Consider the following 23,589-nt stretch of genomic DNA (forward strand, 5'->3'; position numbering starts at 1 on the left):
CGCGTTGACTTTGACTTTTCAGCTTTTGACTGGGCTTTATAAGGGTTTTTTTTTTCTTGAATCTTGGCCTTTAATCACAAAACTTCTGAGCAACCAACCCTTGCTCCTTTATCTCGCCAAAGTGGCACATTTCTGCACATAATTGACTTCAATACCTAAAATACATAAAAGCACATAATCAGCATTAACTCTTATTTATTACTCGCATAATTGGTCTAAAAGTATTATTGTTAAGGGGTTAAATCTACAGTTTTGGGTTCTTATCACTAGGGTTTGTGGTATTTGGCACTACACAATTATGAATTACCCTAAGACCTCCTAACCTCCACAGGAGCATTAGATCAATGGATGAATAAGAAGAAACTCAATGAGGGATTTAAACTAAAACATGATAGAAGAAGAACTAAACTAAAACATACGAAAAAGGCTTCATCTCCTCTCCCAAGAGAAGGGATATTAGCTCCTCATACTATGCTATGCACACAATATGGAAGGGAATAATCTTTATAGCTATTAATGGTGAAAATGTTTGAACTTTCTTCTCTCTTAATTCTAGATCTAAGATGCAAACACTAAATTTCCTAAATGATGTAAACTGAGGTTTTTGTGCTTTATATATTGGCTTACATGCTCGTCTGGATAGAGATCCAAATCCTATGTTTATTTGGTGTCAAACTCTCTGTAATCTTTCTAGAAGAAATCCTAGAAAAGTTAGATTTGTTTGCACAAAAGTGATACGTGGCCCACTTTGGCTTACAGGCTATTTCCCAAGCTGACAGCTTTCAGTTTCCTAATTCTTGTAAAACTCTGACTTCTTTTCCATGTTGATCTCATCTTCCTATGAAGTCGAAATTAAGGTTTTGAGATCAGATTGAAGACTCTTCTAACTCAATTATTATCCTCTTTTAGAGTCCTATTAGGCTTGGCACTTATGGAGACAAATATGACGTTTTTGCCCTAGGCCTTTAGCTGTAATTCCTAGTGACTCCTTTTTGACTTGTTTGACTTCTTTTCCCTCCATATTTCACATTTAGGTTCTTTGACCTGCAAAAACTCAAATTGCATCATATTAGAATATTTAAATATAAAATGGAGACTAACATACATATAATTGGGGTTATAAATCATTACTTTTAAGCACTTATCAAAGGGTGACTATATGGAACAACTTGCCTGGGCTGCATCAAAGGCATATAAAATAGAAGACTTTGAAAGGTGGATGGAAGTGATAAAGAAAGAAAACATTGATGCATGGAAGTGGCTGCAAAAAGAAGGATATGAAACATGGGCTAGATCTCACTTTTCTGAGGAACTTAAAGCTGAACAGGTGTGCAACAATTTCTCGGAGTCTTTCAATAGTTGGATCTTAGAGCTCAGAGACCTTCCAATTGTCAATTTACTAGACCAATATCACCTTCTGTTAATGAGTTTGAGGTATAAGAGGAAACAGGCTTGTAAAGGATGGGATCAAAATGGATTGGTCCCTAGAGTGAATAAGCACATAGCCAAGATGATAGAAATATGTCCATCCTACATCTTTGAAGGTTCAAATGATGATCTTTTTGTTGTGAAGAATTACCATGGTGATAGGTGGAGGGTCAATATTGTGGACCACTGATAAGAGCCCAAAACTGTAGTTTAAACCCTTTAATAGTATTTATATGTAGCCAATTATGTTATTAATAATATAGGTTTATTACTAATTACGTGCTTTTGAGTATTTCAGGCTTCAGAGTTGAATAAATATCAATTCATTACTAATTAGGCACTAAAAGGAGCTAAAGTGATTGCTAGAGAAGTTCCATGAAGAAAGCCCAAGTTTAATGGAGAAAAAGCCCTTAAAAAGCCCAAGTCAATAGTGTTAAGTGAAAGTCAAGCCGGATTAGAGAGCTGAAGAAAAGTCAATAGAACTACGAAAGACTATATATTTGGACTCAGGCCTCGGAATTAGGCCCATTTTATATCAAAATGACCGACTCAGAAAGCTCTTTTCAATGGTCTAGGCCTTGACTCGATCAGAGTAGTATAAGTTAGTGAAAACACGTGCTACAGTAATACGACCAGAATTGAAAGTCTTGGATTTACCCAATTGGGTTATGGACTTGATTTATGGGTCCATAACCTAGCCTAAAAACCCATGCATGAAATTGTAACCTAACCCTCTCCTATATAATTAAGAGGGTTAAGGCTAAAACAAAGATTGGCTACCCTCCTCTTTAGTTTAGAATAAATTAGGGTGCTCTCTCTCTCTCTCTCCTTTTTAGTTTTAGTTTGTAAGTTTAGTTTGTAGTCTCTATTAGAATTATTAATAAAAGCTTTAGTTTACTTTTAATTCAAGTATCTTTAAATTATGTCTTCTATTCAATCTTTAGTTAGTATGATTCCTATAATACAAGGCTAAACCTCCATTAAAAGAGGTTTATGAAGCAATGTGAGGATGATTGGTAATTAGTATAGTTGTGGATTTGTATTAGTGTTTTAAGTTTGATTCTTATGATTGTTTAGAGATAAAGATCATAAGAGTTGAACTAGAGTTTAGAGCCACCACCAAAGAGATTTGTGGTGGAGCTAAACTCTTATACTAGTGAAACCTTGATCCGAGAGGACCTGGTGTTCACTAGGGATCACTAGGTGAAAACATGATTTTTTTGACACCTGGCCCGGATAGGAATTGACTGGTACTAATAGTCAAGAATATATTTGACGGGCTTTTTATTAAATTGATGGTCCATAACCATCAAACAAAAAATTGATGGTCCACGCTCATAAAGAAAATTTTCCCCGAAATCCCAGTCGAAACGCGAATACCTTCCCCCCAAAATTTTCGCTATTTTCCAATTTTCTCTCTTTCGGTTTCTATTTGGTTAAAACTCAAAACCAAAAACTCGCCATCATATACAATCTCCTTCCATACCTCACAAGTAGCAACTACTTCAAGACTCCATTTGCAAGCCTCGCGGATAATTTCATTACCTTGTTCCGCCAAAGCTAACAATTTCATCTCTACAGCAACTTCAAACAACTTTCGCCAAAGCTAACAAATTTAGCAAGCTTCAATTTCACCAGTTTGTTTTTTTTATTTAGAAAAGATGTTACTTTTTCTTTAATTAGTATATTGGGATGATGCATCTTTCTCATGAAGTCAGTTTTCAAGTTTGTGTTCTACCCTTTGAAAGTCATAATCCGCCCATTCTCTAAAACTCACAGGACTCTTCTAATTTACATCTAACAATGGTAAAATATATAACTATAATATGAAATTCATATTCTGAACTGTTAGGTGTGACACAGTAAAGTTTTATTTTTGGATTCAAAGAATAGAAAAGCATATATTTTTCCATGTACTATAACACCAACGATATGATTGTGAAATAACAATCTAAGTACAGTACGAAATTGATGAACTTATTATGTGACACAATGCACGACCGTACGACATGTTTAAATAAAGTTATGTGTTATAAGTAAATATATATTCTCAGTCTGAATAGAGGGGAAAAACAAAATAAATTAATATATAGGTGTTGGTTGTAATGGCATTAACTTAATTGGTTAATTGCCGGCGCAGTAGGATATTGAAAAACAATGTCACCGGTAGTTGGCGATGATTGCGCCAACACTGCTGTCAAAATAATGTATGCAAAAATACATAGAAAGAAATAAAACTAGGCATTATGAAGTTGAACCTAATACGTGCATGCACAATATCAAGAAACAAAGTAACACAAGCTAAGAAAGAAACATAATGAATATACAAGAAACTTACTAGTGCCATTGCTATTGGTGGACGAATTATAAGGAGGAATACCAAACATCATTGTGGCTTGTTAATTCAATAAGGGAGAGATTGATGGAGAAGATACGTTCTACTACTCTAGTTATCTAGTTATCTAGGTATCATAACCCTTGTTTTTTTTCCCATTCTTGTAATGGGTTGCGCCAAAACTCTAACTTTTTAAGTTGGTCGTTTTGCATATACACTACTACAGCTAGTTTTGATCGAATTTTAGTTAGTTTGCATCTCCTAAAGGTTTGTGTGTTTTTTTCTTTGTTTAAAAAGATTTATTTGTTTTAAGAAATGAAACACATATCATTATCGTTGTTATTGATATGCTATTGTTACTGTGAATTAATATTGTATAACGTTGTGACTTTTTATTGCTTTATCAAAAAAATTGAGTAAATTATTGTTGTTAAAATTGTGAGTTTTCACCATTCGTTTTACTGAGTAATGGAAGTTTTCATCATTTAATTGGATGCACTTTGAAGATGTTGGTTTGTCCTGTTGAGGGTGTTGTCCATCAATTCTAACAATTTTTTTTTATAAACTATGTTTTGTTCAACATGGTGAGGGTGTTGGTTTGTCGAAAATGTTATTTGTGTGGTGATTGTCTAATATAGGGGCAGAACTACGAATTTAGAGTGAGTGCTGCCATAAACATAGTAAAAAAAATTAGTTGCATATCGACTCATGAAATTTTTGATTATATGGATTTCACTACTACAAGTTTAATTTAATTAATATGTTCTTGGTGATGTAATATTACTCGTTTGTGTGTGTGTGCTGCAAGTCATATTAGTTAGTTAGTATGACACTTTATTTGATATGCAAGTGGCATTTGTACTGATTTTTTTTTGTTGTAAAAGATGTCTACGAAAGTGCCAAGCAAGGCATGGATGAAGGCACCGACGTTATCTACGGAATACATTGAAGGTGCTCGTTCATTCATTAAAATTACCCAAAATAGTTTGGGGAAAAAAATTGACTGGTACTGCTGTCCTTGTGTTGACTGCGGTAACCAAGAGAAGAGATCAGCTGAAGATATTTTTTACCATTTAATTCGTAAGGGTATAACAAGCTCTTACACATCATGGGTTCAACATAGAGAGCGTTCTTCCATAAAAAATGTCAATGCTAGTGTTGCTTGTACCTCAACTTGTGTCGGTAATGAAGAGATGCTTCCAAGAATGGTGGAGATGGTGAACGATACATTTGGGCATAGTCAACCTAATGACTTGGATGCATGTCTGGATGAGGTGGATGAGAATCAAGATGAAGATGATGCTCCTAATGGTGATATTTCGCTAGATGATATTCAAATCAATATACATGAGGATGTTCGGTACAAGAAATTGATGGAAGATGCATTACAACCCTTGTATCCTTCATGTGAAGGTGAACATTCAAAGTTTGCAGCGACAATTGAGCTATTGGGGATGAAGTCTAGACATCGGTGGTCCAATAATAGTTTCAGAGTTTCACCACGATTCTTTGGGATTCTTAAAGAGGATTACGCGGATAAGAGTACATTGGTACATAAAACGGATAGTGCTAAAAAGTATGATAAAGGCATCATTGCATTATGAAGTGTGAGATTATCCATGCATGTCCAAATGATTGTATTTTATACTGGGGGAAGGAAAATGAAAATAGAGTTAGTTGTCCTACATGTGGTTAGAGCAGATGGAAGCCAACTGATGAATCCAAGCCAAGGGCTAAACCTTTGCCAATGAAGAAGCTAACATATTTTCCTTTAACAGAAAGGTTGCCAATACACCAAAAGGGTGATTTTGTAACGCACTCATTTTTCGCTTAGTAACATTTTTTAACCGTTACACAATTATTAATGTTTATAAACTGTTAGTATGTCACTTTATCCATTACTTAATTTAAGATAATTATCGGAATTAATTCGTCACGGTTGACTAACACATGGATACCGTTAGAAATAAAATAAAAAATAAAAAAATCTAAAAAATAAAGGACAGTCTAAAACTGAAAGTTGGAATCCCGCACTCCTCTCTCTCACTTTCAGAGAGCCCGAAGTGGTTGGCTCAAACCAGCACTTCCTCATCAAAAACGAAGGTAAGGTTTTTTTCTTCTTCTTTTGTTAGTTCTTCCTCTCTTTCTTCTTCTTCTTCTTCAATTCTTCTTCTCTTTTTAGGGTTTCAAAAATTTAGGTTTTTATTTTTGTGCCTTCCTCTTCAATTCTCTTATTTACTTTTTATGCTTATATACCAACGGTTTAATTGGATTTCAGATTTCATTTTGAGAACGAGTTAGGTTTCTCAATGTGACACTCAACTTTTTTGATTTGGAAAACTAATTTTGGTAAGGGATTTGTGAACATAGGTTCGTTGTTTTGTTGAATATCTCTTAATGTTCGTTGAATTTTTAAATTGTTTGATGAAAGTTTGAACTTTGTTCAACAGTTTTAATTTGTTCTATTTTTCACTCTTCGTAGATCTTGTTTCAATCTTATGCCAGGTCAGATTTGATAAATGATTGGTAACTTACTAGGAATAGTTGTTTGTTAATGTTCACGAAATAAAGTATTGATTTTTGATGTTATATCTAGTTGGGCATGTGTGTTTATGGGTTATGTAACATGGGGCTCAATTGTTATTAACATTTGAAAGACTTTGAATGTATGATTAGTGAGGTTTTGTCAGCTATGGATTGTTCATAGAGATATTAGGGAAAATATAGCCTTGAATAATTAACAAACTTCTTTTGCTCATTTGATAACTTTTCTAAAGTTAGCTTAGTAGCATGAATGTTTAGAGTTGCGCCCTAGGCGTGGGTATTTGCTAGCTTGTGACTCCGATCTGATAAGCTCAAGTTAGAAGCTACTGTATCAAGTTCAACACTCCATTTAAACTATTAACATTAAGAACCTTTGAATACTTACTTAGTTTAGGGTAGAAATGGAGTGAAGTGTAGAATCAGGGAATCATAAATAGAAGGGATGGAAGTGTAAAAGGAACTAGTGAAGTTTGTTTGTGAGTTCAATGGTATTTGAAAGTTGGTGTAGCTGATAGAATGTAGGATTAGTCCTTGAACAGCTAAGAAAAATATGAAGTTATGAACACACTTTTTATACTCATGTAGTCCACCCCCTTTAAAAGTTAAAGATATAGTAGCGTGTGCGTTTAGAGTTGCGCTGTTGGAATGGGAATTTGCTAGCTTCTGGCTCCTATCTAGTAACTCGGTAGGGTCAAGGTAGAAGCTCAGATATATGAGAATTACAGATCCACTCCTTTAAACTAAATTGTAAGATCTTCTCAGTGTAATTAAGTTTGGGAGGATATTAATATATCGAGATGGTCAGATATATTAATCCTTTGAGCCATCATTGTTTCTGCCTCTTGTTACAATAGGGTTTGTTAATGGCTTCAGTGCAAAGACTAGCAGGCAGCAGAGAAGACAAGTAGCTGATGTCTCAAACAAATTACAAACAAATGAAACAGAGATAACCAAAAAGGAAAGCAATCTTGCTAAGATCAAAGTTGTGGTATGTTACCTCTTCACTTGTAATTCTGGCTCTTTAGCATTTGTCAGTCTTGTATTGTTATCAGATACTTAGATAGTAGCTTGGTAGTATAAGTTTTGTTGGAGTGAACTACTGGTTTAGGTAGCTCAATTTGGAGCACCTCAAGGTCATAAGTATATTTGCCTATCCTTTTTAAGTCGTTATTTGTTTATTTAGTTTTCTCATTTATTTACTTTTTCTTTTATAGTACTTATAACTTTTAGTACTATATAACTACCTAGTTTTTATTCCCTGCACCTCATTATAATACCATGATGCTACAGGTCTTATGCTACCATGTGCTACTGGTAATTATAACACCATGATGCTACATGTAATTATAACACCATATGATGCTACAGGTCATATGTGCCCTAGGAGTAAGTTTTTTAAAGATATAATATTACTGATAGAGGTCTACCTAACTCCAACTAGCTTGTGGAGATACAGAAAAGTTAAAAGTAAATTAGGTCTCCGTATTTGTAATTAAGATTTTCCAGGCAGGGCAAGATTTGGAATTAATTCAACACTGTCGTACTTTTTTACTTGTACTCACATACGTTGGTTCTGTTTATGCAAGCATATAATTACTTTGGACAATGTTAGCTAAGTCTTGCATTTAAAAATCTTGTATGGATCTAGTATGGATTTAAAAATTCTTGTTTCTATCTACTTTGGAATTCTTTTAGGAACTTTAAATATATGAAATGTTAGACAAATATGGAGTAATTTTGCCTCTGTGGGTACTCTACCTTTTCAACTATTGCAACCTTCTGGTGCTACTCCAACGGCTATTGCTGATTCAGAGAAGGTCATTTGGATTTCCATTTGTTGATATTCTAATATGATGAAATGAGTTTTAAGACTTGACAATGGTGTATCTGTTATTTGTTTTCAGGTTCCTTGTGATACGTACAACTAGTGAATATCCATCGAGGACAAGGGCTGATAGTTTCAAGGCATGTATCTTGGTCCTAAACTCTTATTTACATTTTGTTAGAAAAAAGACTAAAGCCACATCCGGAGAGCTATGGATCTAAGTCTAGTGTCTTGTGCAGGCTTGGGTGTATTTGTAATTAGATAAAATTGGCATGGGCTTTTTGTCGTTGTAGGATTTCTATAAGGATTTATTTGAGGAGCTAAGTAAGTATGGGGAGATTGAGAGTTTGAACATCTATGATAACTTGGCTGACCACATGGTAAGTTATCTTTCATAGTATAGTGCACCCCAAGTTTGTATGTTTTGTTAATAATGAAAATTTGCTCATTTTGTTGGTAGGTGGGCAATGTGTATGTTCAGTTTAGAGAAGAAGAACATGTTGTTGCAGCTGCTGTTCAATATCTGACTAGAAGGTTTTATGCAGGTTAGTTATCATATCTTATTTACGGTTTAACAAACAAGGCTTGTAGTCACCGTGGTATACGTATATAGTTAGGTAACAAATTTAATAGTTTGCGGATATCCTGTTTAGGTGTAGTGCATCTCATATCTACTTCGTTGTGGTTATAGTTATGCTGGCTTATAAGTTTTAATGTTACATATATTTCTCCTAATTTTAAATATTGATCTAGTTATTTTGCATGATTTAACATCGTGTACTAATATGTACTTGCATTAATAGGTTAGTGGCCTTATGCTAGCTAGTCATACTAGTATAAGGCACCTGTTTAGCAAGTGTATTGTGTTCATATTGATATATCTTACTACTTAGCTAGAAAGTTTTTGAGGTATTTGGGTAATACTTGAAATTAGCATCGACTCAATTCAGGTATGGATGTTTCTTTCATTTTGCCTATGTCGTATACATTTTAATTTTTGTTATTATTAGGATTAAAGATTCATGGATTGTCAAGGCGTAGATAGTTGAAGAAGATGAGGATGAGCTCCCTGACAAATCTTATTGGTTTTGAAGAAATGTTTATTTCCTTGTGGTGCATCAAATGTTTATGTATGACTTTTTGGTTGTGATTTGTAGTAATATAATGAATTACTTGATTGGATGTACTTGTGAGGTTTTTTGTCTAGTGATAACTTTTGTGGAATTCTCAAAAAAAGTGGGGGCATTTTATGCAGGTGAAGGTGCTCAATGGGTGGTAGGAGAAAGTTTTTTTTTTTTTTTAATACGCAACTGTTTCGTAATGGCAAAAAAGCGTTACTAATCTCTTCATTTACTTACACTTAAAAAGCTGAAAAAAACGTTAGCAATGGATGAAAAAAATGTTAGTAAAGGATTCAATCAGTAACACATTCCACACAAAACAAACCGTTAGTAACTTCTCACAACCGTTACTAATAGTTTACTTAAGCTAAGCTGGAAAACCGTTAGAAAGTAAAGGATACCGTTACTGTTTTTGCAAATAATGGCCGCAATTGAGGCTAAAAAACCGTTAGTAAATAATTTCAGTCACACTGAAAAACCGATACTAAAAATAATTTGTAACGGTAATAAAACGTAAGTAAATAGCTTAACAAATTAATAACGCCCAAACAGTTACAAATATTGGTTTAGTGTGCAGAAGATGTATAGTGTGACGTGGCTTGCTGAGAATATGACATGGCATGCAAAATCAGTTCCAAACCAAAGTCATATGCGGCACCCAGTAGATTCTTCTTGTTGGAAGTCTATTAATTATCGGTAGAGCGATTTCGCTACTGAGCCACGTAATGTTCGATTAGGACTTGCAACAGATGGATTTAATCCATTTGGTAACAACAATAGCATTCATAGTTGTTGGCCTGTAATGATCGTCCCGTACAATCTTCCTCCATCCTTGTGCATGCGTAAAGAGTTTGTAATGTTAACACTATTGATTCCAAGTAATCCAGGAGATGAAATTGATGTTTATTTGCAGCCGCTTATTGAAGAACTCAGAAACTTGTGGTCCAAGGGGGCAGAAACTTATGATTTTTGCAGTAAGAATACTTTCAACATGAGAGCAATTTTATTGTGGACTATTCACGATCTTCTAGCATATGGTCATGTTTCAGGACGTAGAACAGCAGGAAGGTACGTGATAAAACATAAAATTGTATAGTTTACCTACGAAATGAACGATGAACTCAAAACATAAGTAAACTAAAACTTTCTTATGTGCCTATATGTTTATCAAAGTTTCTACTCTCAATCCTATGAGATATAGTGGAGTAGAGTGATTCGTTCCACTCCTAGTCCTTCCACATGCTGTGTTTTCTACGTATAAGTATTCTTAACTCTAAAGTCTAATGAGAGATTTACGAAGTGGCAACTAGACTACGATGCAACTACCCACAAGATGCAACTAGTCGATTATCAGAACAACTATGGGAATGCTACGTTGATTCTATGATAAGGAGTTAGAGGGGGATTGATTCCACCTTAACTCGACTTAATCTTACTAACGACAGAATCGTAAGTAATCCGAATTGAAGCGCCCGCGAGAAACAATATGGTTACTCCTAATCCCTAATTACACATGGCATTCCTACCAATTCATAACTAGCATGTGAGCGATTAAACCCATTCTCATGGTGAACTAATCGTTTCTAGAGTGGAAAAAGAAATTTACGACGACTTCTACGATAATCGGAATCAAGCTTTCATCAAGGCTTCTCAACCCCTCTAATGGAGGTTTAGCGAGAATCATTACATAATCATTTCGATTAAATTAAAACTAAACATAATATAAAGAATTGAAATTTACTAATCTAATTTAAACAATAATTAAAATCTAATTAATAACTAAGAATTGAATAACAAGTAATAAATGAAATCAGATCTAACACAATGTAACTGACAAGAATCGAAATTGACAAAAATAACTATTCTTATTTATCTAATCAATCAAGAACAATGATTCAAAGACTTAATCTAAAACAAGAATTGAAAATGGAACTTAAACTTAATTACTCTACTGAAAACTAGATCTAGAATTATATATAGTTTTAGGTCTAACTAGCTACCTTAACTATTTACCCTATCTACCATTAACAAAGAGCTAAGCTTTGGTTTTTATACTTTCAGATCCAAAAATCGTGCATGGGCTTGGAGCCACGTTTTGGGCCAGAGAATCAGGCCCAAAACCCAATTCTTTCAGTCCAAAAAGGCCTCTTCAGCTGCAGTTGGCTTCAATAGACTTTTTGTCCACTTCTGCTCCTCTGATTGGATCAAGGCTTAGACCATTGGAAATCTCTTCCCGAGCCGGTCGTTTTGACATAAGGTAGGCCCCATTCCGAGGTCTGAGTCCAAAGATACAGCCTTCGGAAGTTCTGCTGACTTGTGTGCTGTTTCTGCCCGCGTCGACTTTTCAGCTTTTGATCGGGCTTTAGAAAGGCTTTGTCTTCTTGAAACTTGGCCTTTAATTACGGAGCTCCTTAGTAACCGACCTTTGCTCCTTTATCTCGCTAAAGTGGCACATTTCTGCACATAATGGACTTTGAAGCCTGAAATGCATAAAACACGTGTCGGTGTTAACTCTTAATTATTACTCACATAATTGGTCTAATAGTATGACTATTCTGAGGGTTAAAACTACAGTTTTGGGCTCTTATCAAACCACCCCCAAACAGCATTTTGCTTGTCCTCAAGCAAAGATGAGAAATTAGAATAAGTGACCAAAAATGGAGTTCTATATACTCTTGTTTCGCTGAGTGCGATTGCATTGACCATATGCAACAAGGCCTTAAACCACTAGGAATTCCCTAGTGGGACGAAGTTATAACCTCGTGAGAGTTTTCCAGTGAAGGTACTCACAAACTTCATCTATACTACAACGACTAAGAAATAAAACTATTGTTTCCGTATTCATGCTCTAAATTAACTATACCTCTCACTAGCAATGCATATAGAGTAATCAAGTCGAAACCTAAGCTAATATATACATAATAATCAATCATCTACCATAAACATATATACAATGAGTAATACTATGAAATGTCTAGCAGGTTCGTTTCTGAAACTCTAGATAGCGTCCTTAAGTAGGTTCTCACAATAATAGTCAAGATACAACACTCGATTTTTCCACTCGAGGTTCCATTTACTCCGATTAATGCGATTGGGTACACTTTACCTTACAATCTCAATGACAACAAGGAAGCCGGAGTTGATCAAACACATCTACCACTTACTATCACACTAACCTATTCCTAATTGAGCTAGAGGTCTTTATTAGGTGTTGCGGGGATTAGGAGATGGTTTAAGAAGGAAGGAAATGGATATTCAAAAGGATAAGTCTGAGATAATAGAGTCTTCATATTATGTAACTTAGAGAAAACCTTGTTATTTTCTTTTGCTTCTATACTTTGTTTCCATCCTTAGCCATTTTTTTTTCTTTTTCTTTTCTTTGGCTTTTGACTCCCTTTTATTCTATTTTTGGAGCTTTTATTTTATTTCTATTTTTATTTTTCTTTTCTTTGGATGGAAACTTCTTTTCTTTATTTTCTAAAGCAATTAACTAACTTTTGTTTACACAGGTTTTTCTCTTCTTCTTTCTTCCTCATTCTATTCTCAGACTTATCTAAATTGGGTAGGTTGATTTTTATTTATTTTTTATTTTTTTTATTTTGTTTTGTTTTGTAACAGGGTAAAGGATTTGTGGTTTATGAAAGGCTAAAGAAAGGCTCAGAGGGGCGACTAGAGGAAAATAATTCATAGGTTTGAATTTCTGGCTATATCGATCCAAAGAGGGCCTAAATTCTCGCTTAGGATATGGCATAGTGATCAAGCAAGTGGACGTGTGATTTCTCTATCCGGATTTACTTCTCCCTTGTGTCATTTCTCAAATGTTTCGCTCATGTAAGGCTTTAGGCTATATTCTCACAGGATTTGTAGAATAAGTACTCTAGCCTAGATTTCAGAAACTTACTGCTAACAATCATCGATACTCATGTAATATATTTATAGATAGATGCAAAGATTATTACCACATATTAACCTAAGTTTCTAAAAATTATTCTGATGCAAAAGCTACGTGAGATTTCTAGATTGTTAAGAGCATAGAGAAAGAAAACAATACCAATATTCCTAAGTGTATAGCATAACTTATTTATTTATATTTTTGAAATTTTGAAATTTTAACTATAAACAAATGCATATTATACATATCTATATCCTAATAGATGCCTTAATTACACGTGTTTCTATGCCCCCCCCCTCCAAACAAGAAGCATGCTTTGTCCTCAAAGTATTGTAAATAAAGAGGGTAGGAAAAATACCATTGAAACGTGTGAAATTCAAGAACATCTGCAAAATAAAGTTAGAACGTACTAAAATAGGAAATAAAAACTGACGCAACTCTATACGAGTTCTACCCATTATGGGGTTAACAAGAATAAAATTGCTTGGGACATAAGCAGACACTAACTAGAATGAAAACTTACCTTATCTCCCGCATTACTCATCATCTTCCTCATCCTCTTCTTCCATAAAGAAGTGAGGTTCCTTTGCGTCCTACCATGCCATGATAATTTGCCAGGCTTCCCGCCATTTATCATCTATTATTGCTAACCTATTAAGAGCCACTTGAGTGCACGGGGTGTAGGGTGCAACCTGATGAGGTTGTATCCTCCACCCTTGCCAAGTCATTGCACGGAAAGATCGAATAATACTATTGGTGGGTCGTACAGTGTCGACCGTAATCCAATCCGTGAAATGTGTACAAAAAACAGGAAAGAAACATAGCATAATATGGGAAACTAGAACAGGCATAAGAAGGAACTTATGCCTCTTGCTATGGGATCGAGCTAAACTAGACATCAAGGTTCGGGGAAGGTCATGACACATACGTCCCGTGGCTAAAGCAAGGAAGACGTTGCAAGTGGCGTCATTCACAGAAGAAAAACGTCATTCCCCTCAAATGTTTAGCATGATCCAAAACATAACAGTTCCTATGTTCATGGATGAGGGCTACCAAAGCGACGTTATATTCCCTTGGTCCTCGATCACGGAAAATGCCTGCGCCCATAGGACTCATGCAAAACTCATAAGTGTAGACATACATATTATCTACCCAATAGCACCATGGGTCTTGTATTTCAGGGCATAGCAAGTCTAAGAACAAATGCTAGCAAGAACACGGTAATTTCCATTGGTTCATTATCAATGTTGATGGAGAATACTTGTTCTCCATCCGGTCTTTCAAAGAAAATGCAGTTATCGTAAAAATAAGATGCTAGTGTTGGAGAATAAAGTGCATCGGGTCTTACCATAAGCGGCTCCCACCTAACGTATGTGATAAGCCTCATGAAAACCAAGCACCATAGGTAGTGCTTTGGAACAAATCTTGAAAGATCGTTCGGTATCAATGTTGGAGATGTCATCTCAAAATTACGCTCTGGAATAGGCTGCGAATGATCCGGAAACTACCCGCAGAAAACTGGAATTTTTCTGGTCCACGAAGAAGTCGGTAGCGAATCGCTCTCTCGAAAGCGTGGAGTGCGCCTCAAGATTTGGAAATCCAGTGTTTGGTTTGGCTGGTCGCGCCAGCGAAGCGAAGCGCTTTGACAAAAATCTGAAAAATTTGCGAGCGAAAGTGCACTCCTCTAGGGCTGAAAGTGCTTTGGAGTTCTTGAAACTTCGGAAAATGAGGCTAAACGTGGGAATCGTGGGAGTGAAAGGTGAGTGATGGAGGTTAGGTGTAGTGTGAGTTGTGAGTGTAGAATGTATGAAGTTTATATAGGTTTTAAGTTGCTAAAACGGATCGGAAAGTTGCCAAAAGGTTTTCTGGCGGTTCCGGAAATACGAAGATTTCCAAACTCGAAAATGGAAACAACTCATTTTCTTGATTCTAAAACAAACCTAGTATCTTTTAGGTTGAATTTATGATAGAATCTACCTATTTAATCGATATTTCATCCTACCATGATACTTATTCATAGATATGCCTAAACGGCCATATTTTCACCTTGACTCCGCAATAAATTCTAAGACGAGGGTCATATAAAAATAATGCTGGAATAGATAAAACCACCCCCAAACAATTTGGGAAGGTGGGATCAATAGTAAATAACCACGCATAATGAAAATAACCGCATTATATTAAAATTTTCATTCGAAGTACATTTCACTACAAAATTCAAATTACGGAAATAAAACTTACATTAAAATAAATGGCAATAATAAAACTACAAATAAAATTAGAAATATCAAACGATACTATCCCTAACCACTCCTGTACTGGTAGCGGAGGGCACACGGTCCGGAGATGGCTCTCGAGCTCGATGGGCCGGCACCATTCGCCCGCCGCGACGACGCTCGTGCCTCGATGGTGTGTCCCCATAAGGAGAATCCCCGTGAGGTGGGAATCGTGCAAGCATGTCGGTCTGGAACTGGCGCTGAGCTTCTAGCTCGGCCCTCATCTGTTCCCACCTCTCATCCTCTCTGCGGTACGGATCTTGAAGTTATGATGGATAGTTGCCTGTCGAGTCCGGGAGGTCTTCGCAGATAGTGTTGGTTTAACGCATGCCACGATGAATTACGGTCATGCGTTACGTGATCCGACTAACACCTCTCCGGGGCATCCGATCAAAACAAGTCAAGTCCTCCTCATCCTCGAGGCATTCTCGATTTCCCCATCCTCCCTCGGCATTCTCGTTTCCACCATCCTCCTCGTCCTCTACCCTATCCTCGAGGCAACCTCCAAACTCGTTGGATACACTCGTTATAGATCGCGAGGATTTCGTGTAGGGTGATGTAAGACCTATCGACGCTGAAGTTGCTCTCAACTTCGGCATGATCTTGGTTATCAACCACGGGAGAGGTGCAAACGACTTCCTACTCCCCTAATCATGCTAAGCAAAAACTCCAAGATACAGAACTTCGTACTTACGCTCTGGAATATCCATAAAATGTGGAGGCAGATTCGGGCCGATGTCGCCGACCTTCTCCTTCCCGGGGCGTTTAGACCAATCCATCGAGCTGCGCCAATTTGGTTTGGTTCTTAGGGATGCTGGCGAACACAATCGCGATCTCGCATTGTAGTTCCCTTCGATGCGACACGTTCATCAATGGCTCTACCCCATTATATTGGGACTCCTACAACGTGACATCTAGATGGATTCCAGGCGGAATGCCTAGAATCTCAGCCAACAACCCAGTAGTCACTTCCTTCCTCCTCTTCGCCACCATAACAAAAATCCTAGTCCCCTCCAACTCCCTCGTATTGTAGAACCGTCGGACTAAGTTTTCGTGGTAATAGGCTTCAGTCGAGTACCACAAGCTATTCCAGTCTCTACTGATCATTTCATCACCGTAAAACGGCATGAAGTGGTCGCCAGTAAAAGCTTGTTCTGGTAAAATTCGGCGTTGTTGAGCCATTGGAAGTTTGAATACGGTTTGAGGTTTGTAAAAGGTAGGGGGAAGCAATGAGGGACACCTCACTAAAAAGAACGATGGTGGTGGTGGTGTGGTGGCGCGGCAGCACCAATTTTTTTATTTTTTATTTTGATTTTCCGATGGTTTTTGTTGATGTAAATTGGTGGAGGTGTGGGTAGGGCGGTTTGTTGAGTAGATTTGGGTGGGTCTTGGATTGTGGTGGGTTAATTAGGGTTTTGTTTTTAATTTGTTTTTTTTTTTTTGTCGGGTTTGAAGCTTTGTTAATGGCGGTTTGTGGAAAAAAAAATGATGAACTGATGGTGAAGGTAAGGGCGCGGGTGCGCTGCCGGTGGGCGCGGGTTGGGCCCAAGCCCAATTCGAAATTTGTGAATTTTTCGCGAAACTTCAAATCAAAATTGCCGCTTCGTTACCGGTCCGATTTTTGCGAATGAGATATGGAAATGATCAGGAGAGAATTTCCAATCCAATGATCCATAAAACACTCTATTCCGACCGTGGATGACATATAAGATAGTGGAAAACGCCTCAAAGTGCGTGCATGACATACGTTATACGAACGACTGAACTCTAAATTCATAGATTATGTCAACCCGAATCGGAATACAATTAAACGGCCTAAGCAATTCTAATGGGACATAAAACATTTTAGGACGGAAACACGAACACCCCACCCCCAAACAAATTTTTTACAACAAAGCTTAGAAAATTTGTTTTTAGGAGTGGGTCTTTTAAAGTCAGATTCTCGAGACTTCCTAGATTACTATGTTTATTCATATATAATCCCAGTAATTGCAGTCGACTGGGATTATATATGAATAGTTTGGTGTGTGTAGTCGACAGTATTTGGATAAGTATTTGGTCCCAACAAGGGTGAGGTATCCCTTTTATACTAGTCGGAACTCAAAATATAATTTGGAGTCCGCACAGGAAGTGGCTACGTGTGCTTCAATAATTGCAGTCGACTGGGCCACCTTGACAAAGCATACTTGTCTTTTACTTCTGTCTTCAAAGGATAAGAATCCTTTTGATACTTTATTCCATTACCTTTTGACTTTAAAGAAAAGAAAAAGGTGAAATATCCCTTTCATGGGTCCTTCTTGGATAAAGTAATAAGAATACAGCTGCTGATTCTATTTCTGGTCCTTAATTTGGGCCATAGTGTCTGCCATTATGCTGAAAAGATAATTATTATTATCTTCGGAATTCTGAAAATTTGCCGTGTAAACCTGAACTTCCTTACTTGTTAAAGGAAGTAGTCTTGGATTCCTGTTTTGCCTTAAGGGCTTCTTTGAACTTGGCCCATATGTCCATAGGTTCTTCTGGAGTCTTAGAAGAGCTTGGATATAACAGGGTTATTGCTTCTGTAATATCAAAATTGTCACCCAATTCTTCTTCGGGCTGACCTTCTCCGGCTAAGCAAGCAAATTGGTTTGCTTCTTCCTGACTATTAATTGATGTCATGGAAACATCATCATGCTGAGAAGATAGCATTGCATTTTCTGAGGATGAAATTTCCTTAGTACCCTAGGATTCCAAAACTGGTAACTTAAAGGAATTTACAAAATGATTTTTAAGCTTCTCCATGTATAACTCATTAATTTGGCTATCAGAGAAACTGGGATTCTGAAATTTGATAAGATTCTTCATCATTTCGAAAGGATTCCCTGTATCCACATCTTCTGTAGGATTAATTCTGGGAGTCTGTTCAATGAATGATTTCAAATCATTCTCAATGCTGATGATGGCTTCATCTGTTGGAAAAGAAATCCACCATCTTGAATAGATTTTTCTTGGGATGGGGAATTTTAAGGTGATTATATTCACAACTAAAATCCCACTTGAAAATCCAAGGAATACCATATATGGTAAAAAAGGTCAAGGATGATAATCCTCTTGGCATCTTATCATTGCCTTTCAGCTGAGGATGATTGTCAGTCCATTTTAGAAAAATATCTAAAAGATTCTCCGGGAGAATATCCAATTCTGGACCAAAATACTCCCACCATTGAAAGATCCAATATGGATAGTCAGTCTTGATTGACTGTGGACACAGTTTGATAAACCATGAGTGTTTCCTGTGAGAATTCTGATACAAAAACACATTAGTAAAAGCTGAGATATAATCCCAGTAATTATATAGGAGATTTGTCGAACTCAATTTTCGACACTTGTTGGGATCCAAACCCCACTCACTGTAAGAGATAATTCTCTTAAAAATTGCTTTGCTGTAAGAGATCGGACTATATTCCGAATCAGGATGCTGTAAAGTATGGTGAATATCCATACTGGAAGTAGCCGAAGCTAATATTTCTTCATAGATATATCTATGTTTGCCGTCAACAACAGGATACTGCTGTGTGTCAAAATATCTTCTTTGAATTTCCCAAGGATCAGGCATCCACCGCTTTCATCCCCCGTTGAAGATAAATGATGTTTGATCGCCCTTTTATTAGGGACATAAGGAGTCGAGGAGTAAGGACTGCCTCTTTCATTGACTTTCCTTTTTTTGCTGTGATAATGGAGGAAATTGCTCCTCGCATCCAAGGAAATTATATTTTCCTTTGTTTTTCCTCGGCCTCTTGTGGTATAAACCACGACCTTTGCCTCTCGAGAGAGGTGCTCATGATCCCCGCAAGAATTCTCTAGTTAGAAAATCGGCAAAGAATTAGAATCACCTTTGATATATTCAATATCAAAATCAAAGGCGAAAGATCCGCTTGCCATCCCAAAAAAAATCTGTTTAGAAGCAATATTCTTGATATCTTTCAGTAATAATGTTTAGCAAAGACTACAATCAATACATTACCAAGAACTTCGATTCAAGAAATCATCCCGAATTTATGAATACACTTTACCAAGGACAGAATCTCTTGTTTAATAGTAGAATAATTAATCTGTGCTTTCTTCCAAGTTCCAGAAGTAAAACGGATTAATTCTTCTTTCTTAGAGATAGGATTCTTCTGTTTTAAGATACCCCCATAACCAAGGTTAGAAGCATCTGTTTCCACAATTTTTAACCAATCAAAATTAGGCAAAGATAAGCAAGGTAACTGTTTTGCCTTTCAAATTTTAATTTTTGTACCAAGACTAGTATGAGCTGTACACTCCAAGAGGTTGGAACCTTTGTTAATCTGAGTAGAATAGAGGTATCCTGTGAAAGATTTTTATAATAGTCCGCCAAATAATTCAGACTACCAAGAAATCTTTTGTAATCGAAGTTTTGTCTAAAATTTCATCAGAAATTTAGAAGCAAACTCAATACTTCTTCGGTCGATAGGAATAATTTTTCCTTGGTAATATTATGCCCAAGAAAAACGACTTTGTTGTTTGAAACAACTTCATTTTTGGAGCCGATACTACTAAACCATTACGTTTAATAAGCTCTTTAAATATCTTTAAATGCTTAATATGTCGTTTCTAGAGATTTAGAATAAATTAGAATATCATCAATATAGACTATAGCAAAATCCTAATAAGGATTGCAAATCTCATTCATGATATTCTGAAATTCAAGGAGCATTCTTCAAACCAAAGGGCATTACCGGCCCATTCATAATGTCCAAAGGGTAATGCTTTGTAAAAGCAGATTTTTTATACCTATCTTCGAGGGGCAATTTGGACTTGCCAAGAACCCGACTTAAGGTCAAACTTTGAGAAGATGATCGCGGTAGATAAACGATCTAATAAATCTTTTTATTAGAATTGGATATCTAATCCATTGTAAGGCAAGATTAAGAGGTTTGAAATTAATAACCGGTCCGGGAACACCTCTTTCTTTCTCACCGCTTTATTGACATAAAAAAGTTGCACAACCCAAGGAGATTTACTTGGAGTAATCAACTTCTTATCCGTAAGACTCACGGATCTCTTTTCGCATAAAGTCAAAATTCTCGATTTCATTTGACTGGGTCTAGCCTTAGTGGGAATAAACTGTTCATTAAAGCTAGATTCATAGGGTAAAGAAACCATATGCTTCTTTCTTTCCCAAAAAGCATTGGGAATATCACTACAGACTTCAGTAATAAATTGATTTTTAATTTGTTCAATTTTATTCTGAAACTCCTTACTGTTGAGTCTTTGCTGTAACTTTAAAGAAGTTATTTCTTCTTTGAGAAAGTTTAATTGACTTTCTTTGGCTACTAGGTTTGTATTAATCATAGCAACCTGTTTTTGAACCGGAGGAGTTATGAACTCAAAGATAACTCTATTTTTATCAATAGTTGCATGAATACCTATATTAGTGATACTAGTAATAGGCATGATAGAGTTAAGGAAAGGATTTCCTAAAATAGTATGCTGGGACATATCTTTCACCAGAAGAAAGGTAGTAGATAAACAATGTCCTTCTTTGCAGATGAATACATCTGTTAATTTGTATGCAACCTGCATAGGTGCGCCACTAGCAGTAGAAAGATTTTGAGTAGATTTCTCAAAATATTTAGTAGGAACTAAACCCTCTTGAATACAATTTAGATCTGCTCCACTGTCAATAAGGGCAACATGATTAGTGAGAGTATATTCTCCTTTAATAACTAAATTCACATGGACATTCCATCTTTGGAATGTAATGTTATTAGCCTTAGTATAATTCTGAATTTCAAAATTGTCCACCATATTCCTATTGGTCTTTAAGGCTTTTATGTCTGTTTTAAGGTTATTAACCTCATACTGTAGATCCTGAATACTAGTGATATGAGAATTTCCTTTATATAAAGTATTAGGAAGTCTCATATGATTATAAGAACCAAGATTCTGTAAGGTCATAAAGTTTTGAAGATAATTAAGATTATAAATCTTTTCCTGTGGATTAATCTTAAATTTTCTTATCTTCAAAAGATTACTATAGTCTTGTGGTCTAGTAGAACACTGACTAGTCTTATGACCATTATGATCACACTTATGACATAAACGAAGAGCTTTGGCTTTAGGCCTAAGTTTCTTCCAATGCTGCTTTTCTCTAAGACTTTTTGGTTTTTTATAAGTCTTAGAATCATTGATTTTAGTAACTAGTAGGTTATCCTTTTCTTTTATTGGAGGAAGAACAGTCATCATATCCATGTTCACCTTAGAATGTTTTGTTTCACATTCTAAAACTCCAATATAATTATTAGTAGGAGTAATATCCTCCTTGATAACAGGTGAAATAACAATTCTTTCCTGTTCAAGAATTACCTCTTTATTAGGTAAATTCATATCTTTGGTAATTAAGGTATTATTATTATTATTGTTAGGAAAATCCATTTTTTCCTTAGCAATTCTTCTAGCCTCTTGTTTAGCTTTAAAGAAATCACTAATATCCTTACTCAGAGTTGCACGCTCAACTCTGCCATTCAGAATTTTATTATTCTGATACTCTAAGCAAAACCATTTTGTCAGAGGAGTACAATTCCTCTGATGATAATCATAATAATCATCATAAGGTCTAAGCATAGGTTTCAATTCTGTAGGAGTAAAATATTTACTCAACTCTTCATATTTTAATTTATAAAATTGATAAGTTTCATAAGGTGTATAATCCATCTATAAAACAAAATCCATTTCGGACGCTGTGGGAGATTCCCTAGCTTGCTGTGTATAAATACCATGTGGTATTTGTTGATTAGAGATACGGATCTCTTCTACGATTGATTATCTTGTGTTGTAGATTCAGTTTCAAACTGAATGCCTAGAAGATCGGGTGGTATAGAGATCTTGTAAGGGGACCTCAAAGACAAACTTCTACCAACAAAAGGTTTCTTAAAGTTCAATATAACTTCACCTTTCATTTGTTTGGACTATATCCGGTCCAAATCATTATTAATGATTGGCTGTGGTTGAACAGTTTTTCACGCAAATCCATGATTCTCGAAATTGAATCTCACTCCAAGGAATCATCCCGGTGTTGCTACACTAGAAGTTAAAAGATTTGTGTCTATTAACACAGTCTTTACCCGGGTGTAGTTTTATGTCGTACATTAGGTGTTAAAGTCCAGAACACCTTGTAGTGAATTCTGTAAGTAATTCCTATCACTTCGATCCGTAAAAAGTTATAACCTTTAGCTTTGAATTTGTAATGATCTGAGAATCATAAAGATTTCTATCCGATAAAGCTAAACTTAAATTAGGATAGACATCAAAATAGACGGGTCCATGACAAAGACTAGTCTCTACCGCTCCCATAAGGGACGGTAAATAGTCGAGACACCTAGCATCTCTCGAAAGTGTTGCTTGGATACAAGCATTCATTCCCAAAAGGGTCAATGGTCCGAAAGCAACCTCAGATAAGCCTATGTGAATAAATTTATAATTCTTCACATGGTGATATAAATCACGAGGGCTTAAAAGATTTAAATTATTACTCATGGAATTTAAACTAATAGTTTGTTCCATAGTTTTTACCGCATTTTATCGGGTCAATTTTTCAATCCAGTTACCATATCTATATATGGTTTTGGGATCCATATTAGGGATCGCCCATTTATTCATTTTGTCCTCGTGTGTCGAGATCATACTCGATTAATTTCGTGTTCTTAATTGAACTCGATCATCATTATTTGATGATTGTGCCATGGGGTTGAGGTGTTAGTGCAAAACAGGTAGAGTATAATGAATTATAACTATACCAAACAAGATAAAAAACTATTCTTGATGTAATCATTGACACATCGTCTTCTTCTCCAAATATTATAAACAGTATAATCAAAATCAAGTCTTTAGTGCTTATATTAAGTAAAAACCACGCCTGTCAACGCTTTACGGGAGCAAACGGCCTAAACGCTTTCTGCTAAACGGCACGAAAGATATACCCTACTGGCGACTTTGGTGACGCCCCAGAAGTTACCAATATAAACGTAAAAGAAACAATAATGACACATTTGCTAATGCAAATAGTCTTATTTCAACAAGAATAAAATTAAGTAATCTTAACTTTATCTCTAATAAGATACTATTCATAATACTGGAAAGGAAGAGTCAACAGTATTTTAGGA

At 35.9% G+C, this 23,589-nt stretch overlaps 1 protein-coding gene across 1 annotated transcript; it reads left to right on the forward strand.

The window, feature by feature from the left end:
* The first annotated feature begins 4,647 nt into the window (after positions 1-4,647).
* On the forward strand, positions 4,648-10,349 carry LOC147518283 (uncharacterized). Its single transcript, XM_086593877.1, has 5 exons — positions 4,648-5,305; positions 7,162-7,295; positions 8,426-8,512; positions 8,593-8,677; positions 9,991-10,349. The coding sequence occupies exons 1-5, from the start codon at positions 4,648-4,650 to the stop codon at positions 10,347-10,349; spliced, it is 1,323 nt and encodes a 440-aa protein (XP_086450003.1).
* Positions 10,350-23,589: the final 13,240 nt, after the last annotated feature.

Source organism: Coptis chinensis, chromosome 2 (assembly GCF_015680905.1).
Source record: "Coptis chinensis isolate HL-2020 chromosome 2, ASM1568090v1, whole genome shotgun sequence".
Classification (NCBI taxonomy): Eukaryota; Viridiplantae; Streptophyta; class Magnoliopsida; order Ranunculales; family Ranunculaceae; genus Coptis; species Coptis chinensis.

Excerpts from the sequence above, each read along its gene's own strand:
- LOC147518283 (XM_086593877.1), top strand. The coding sequence starts at position 4,648 with ATGTCTACGAAAGTGCCAAGCAAGGCATGGATGAAGGCACCGACGTTA. Across the intron at positions 7,296-8,425 it reads TTGCTAAGATCAAAGTTGTG|GATTTCTATAAGGATTTATT; the intron begins GTATGTTACCTC and ends TTGTCGTTGTAG. Across the intron at positions 8,678-9,990 it reads GACTAGAAGGTTTTATGCAG|GACTTGCAACAGATGGATTT; the intron begins GTTAGTTATCAT and ends ATGTTCGATTAG.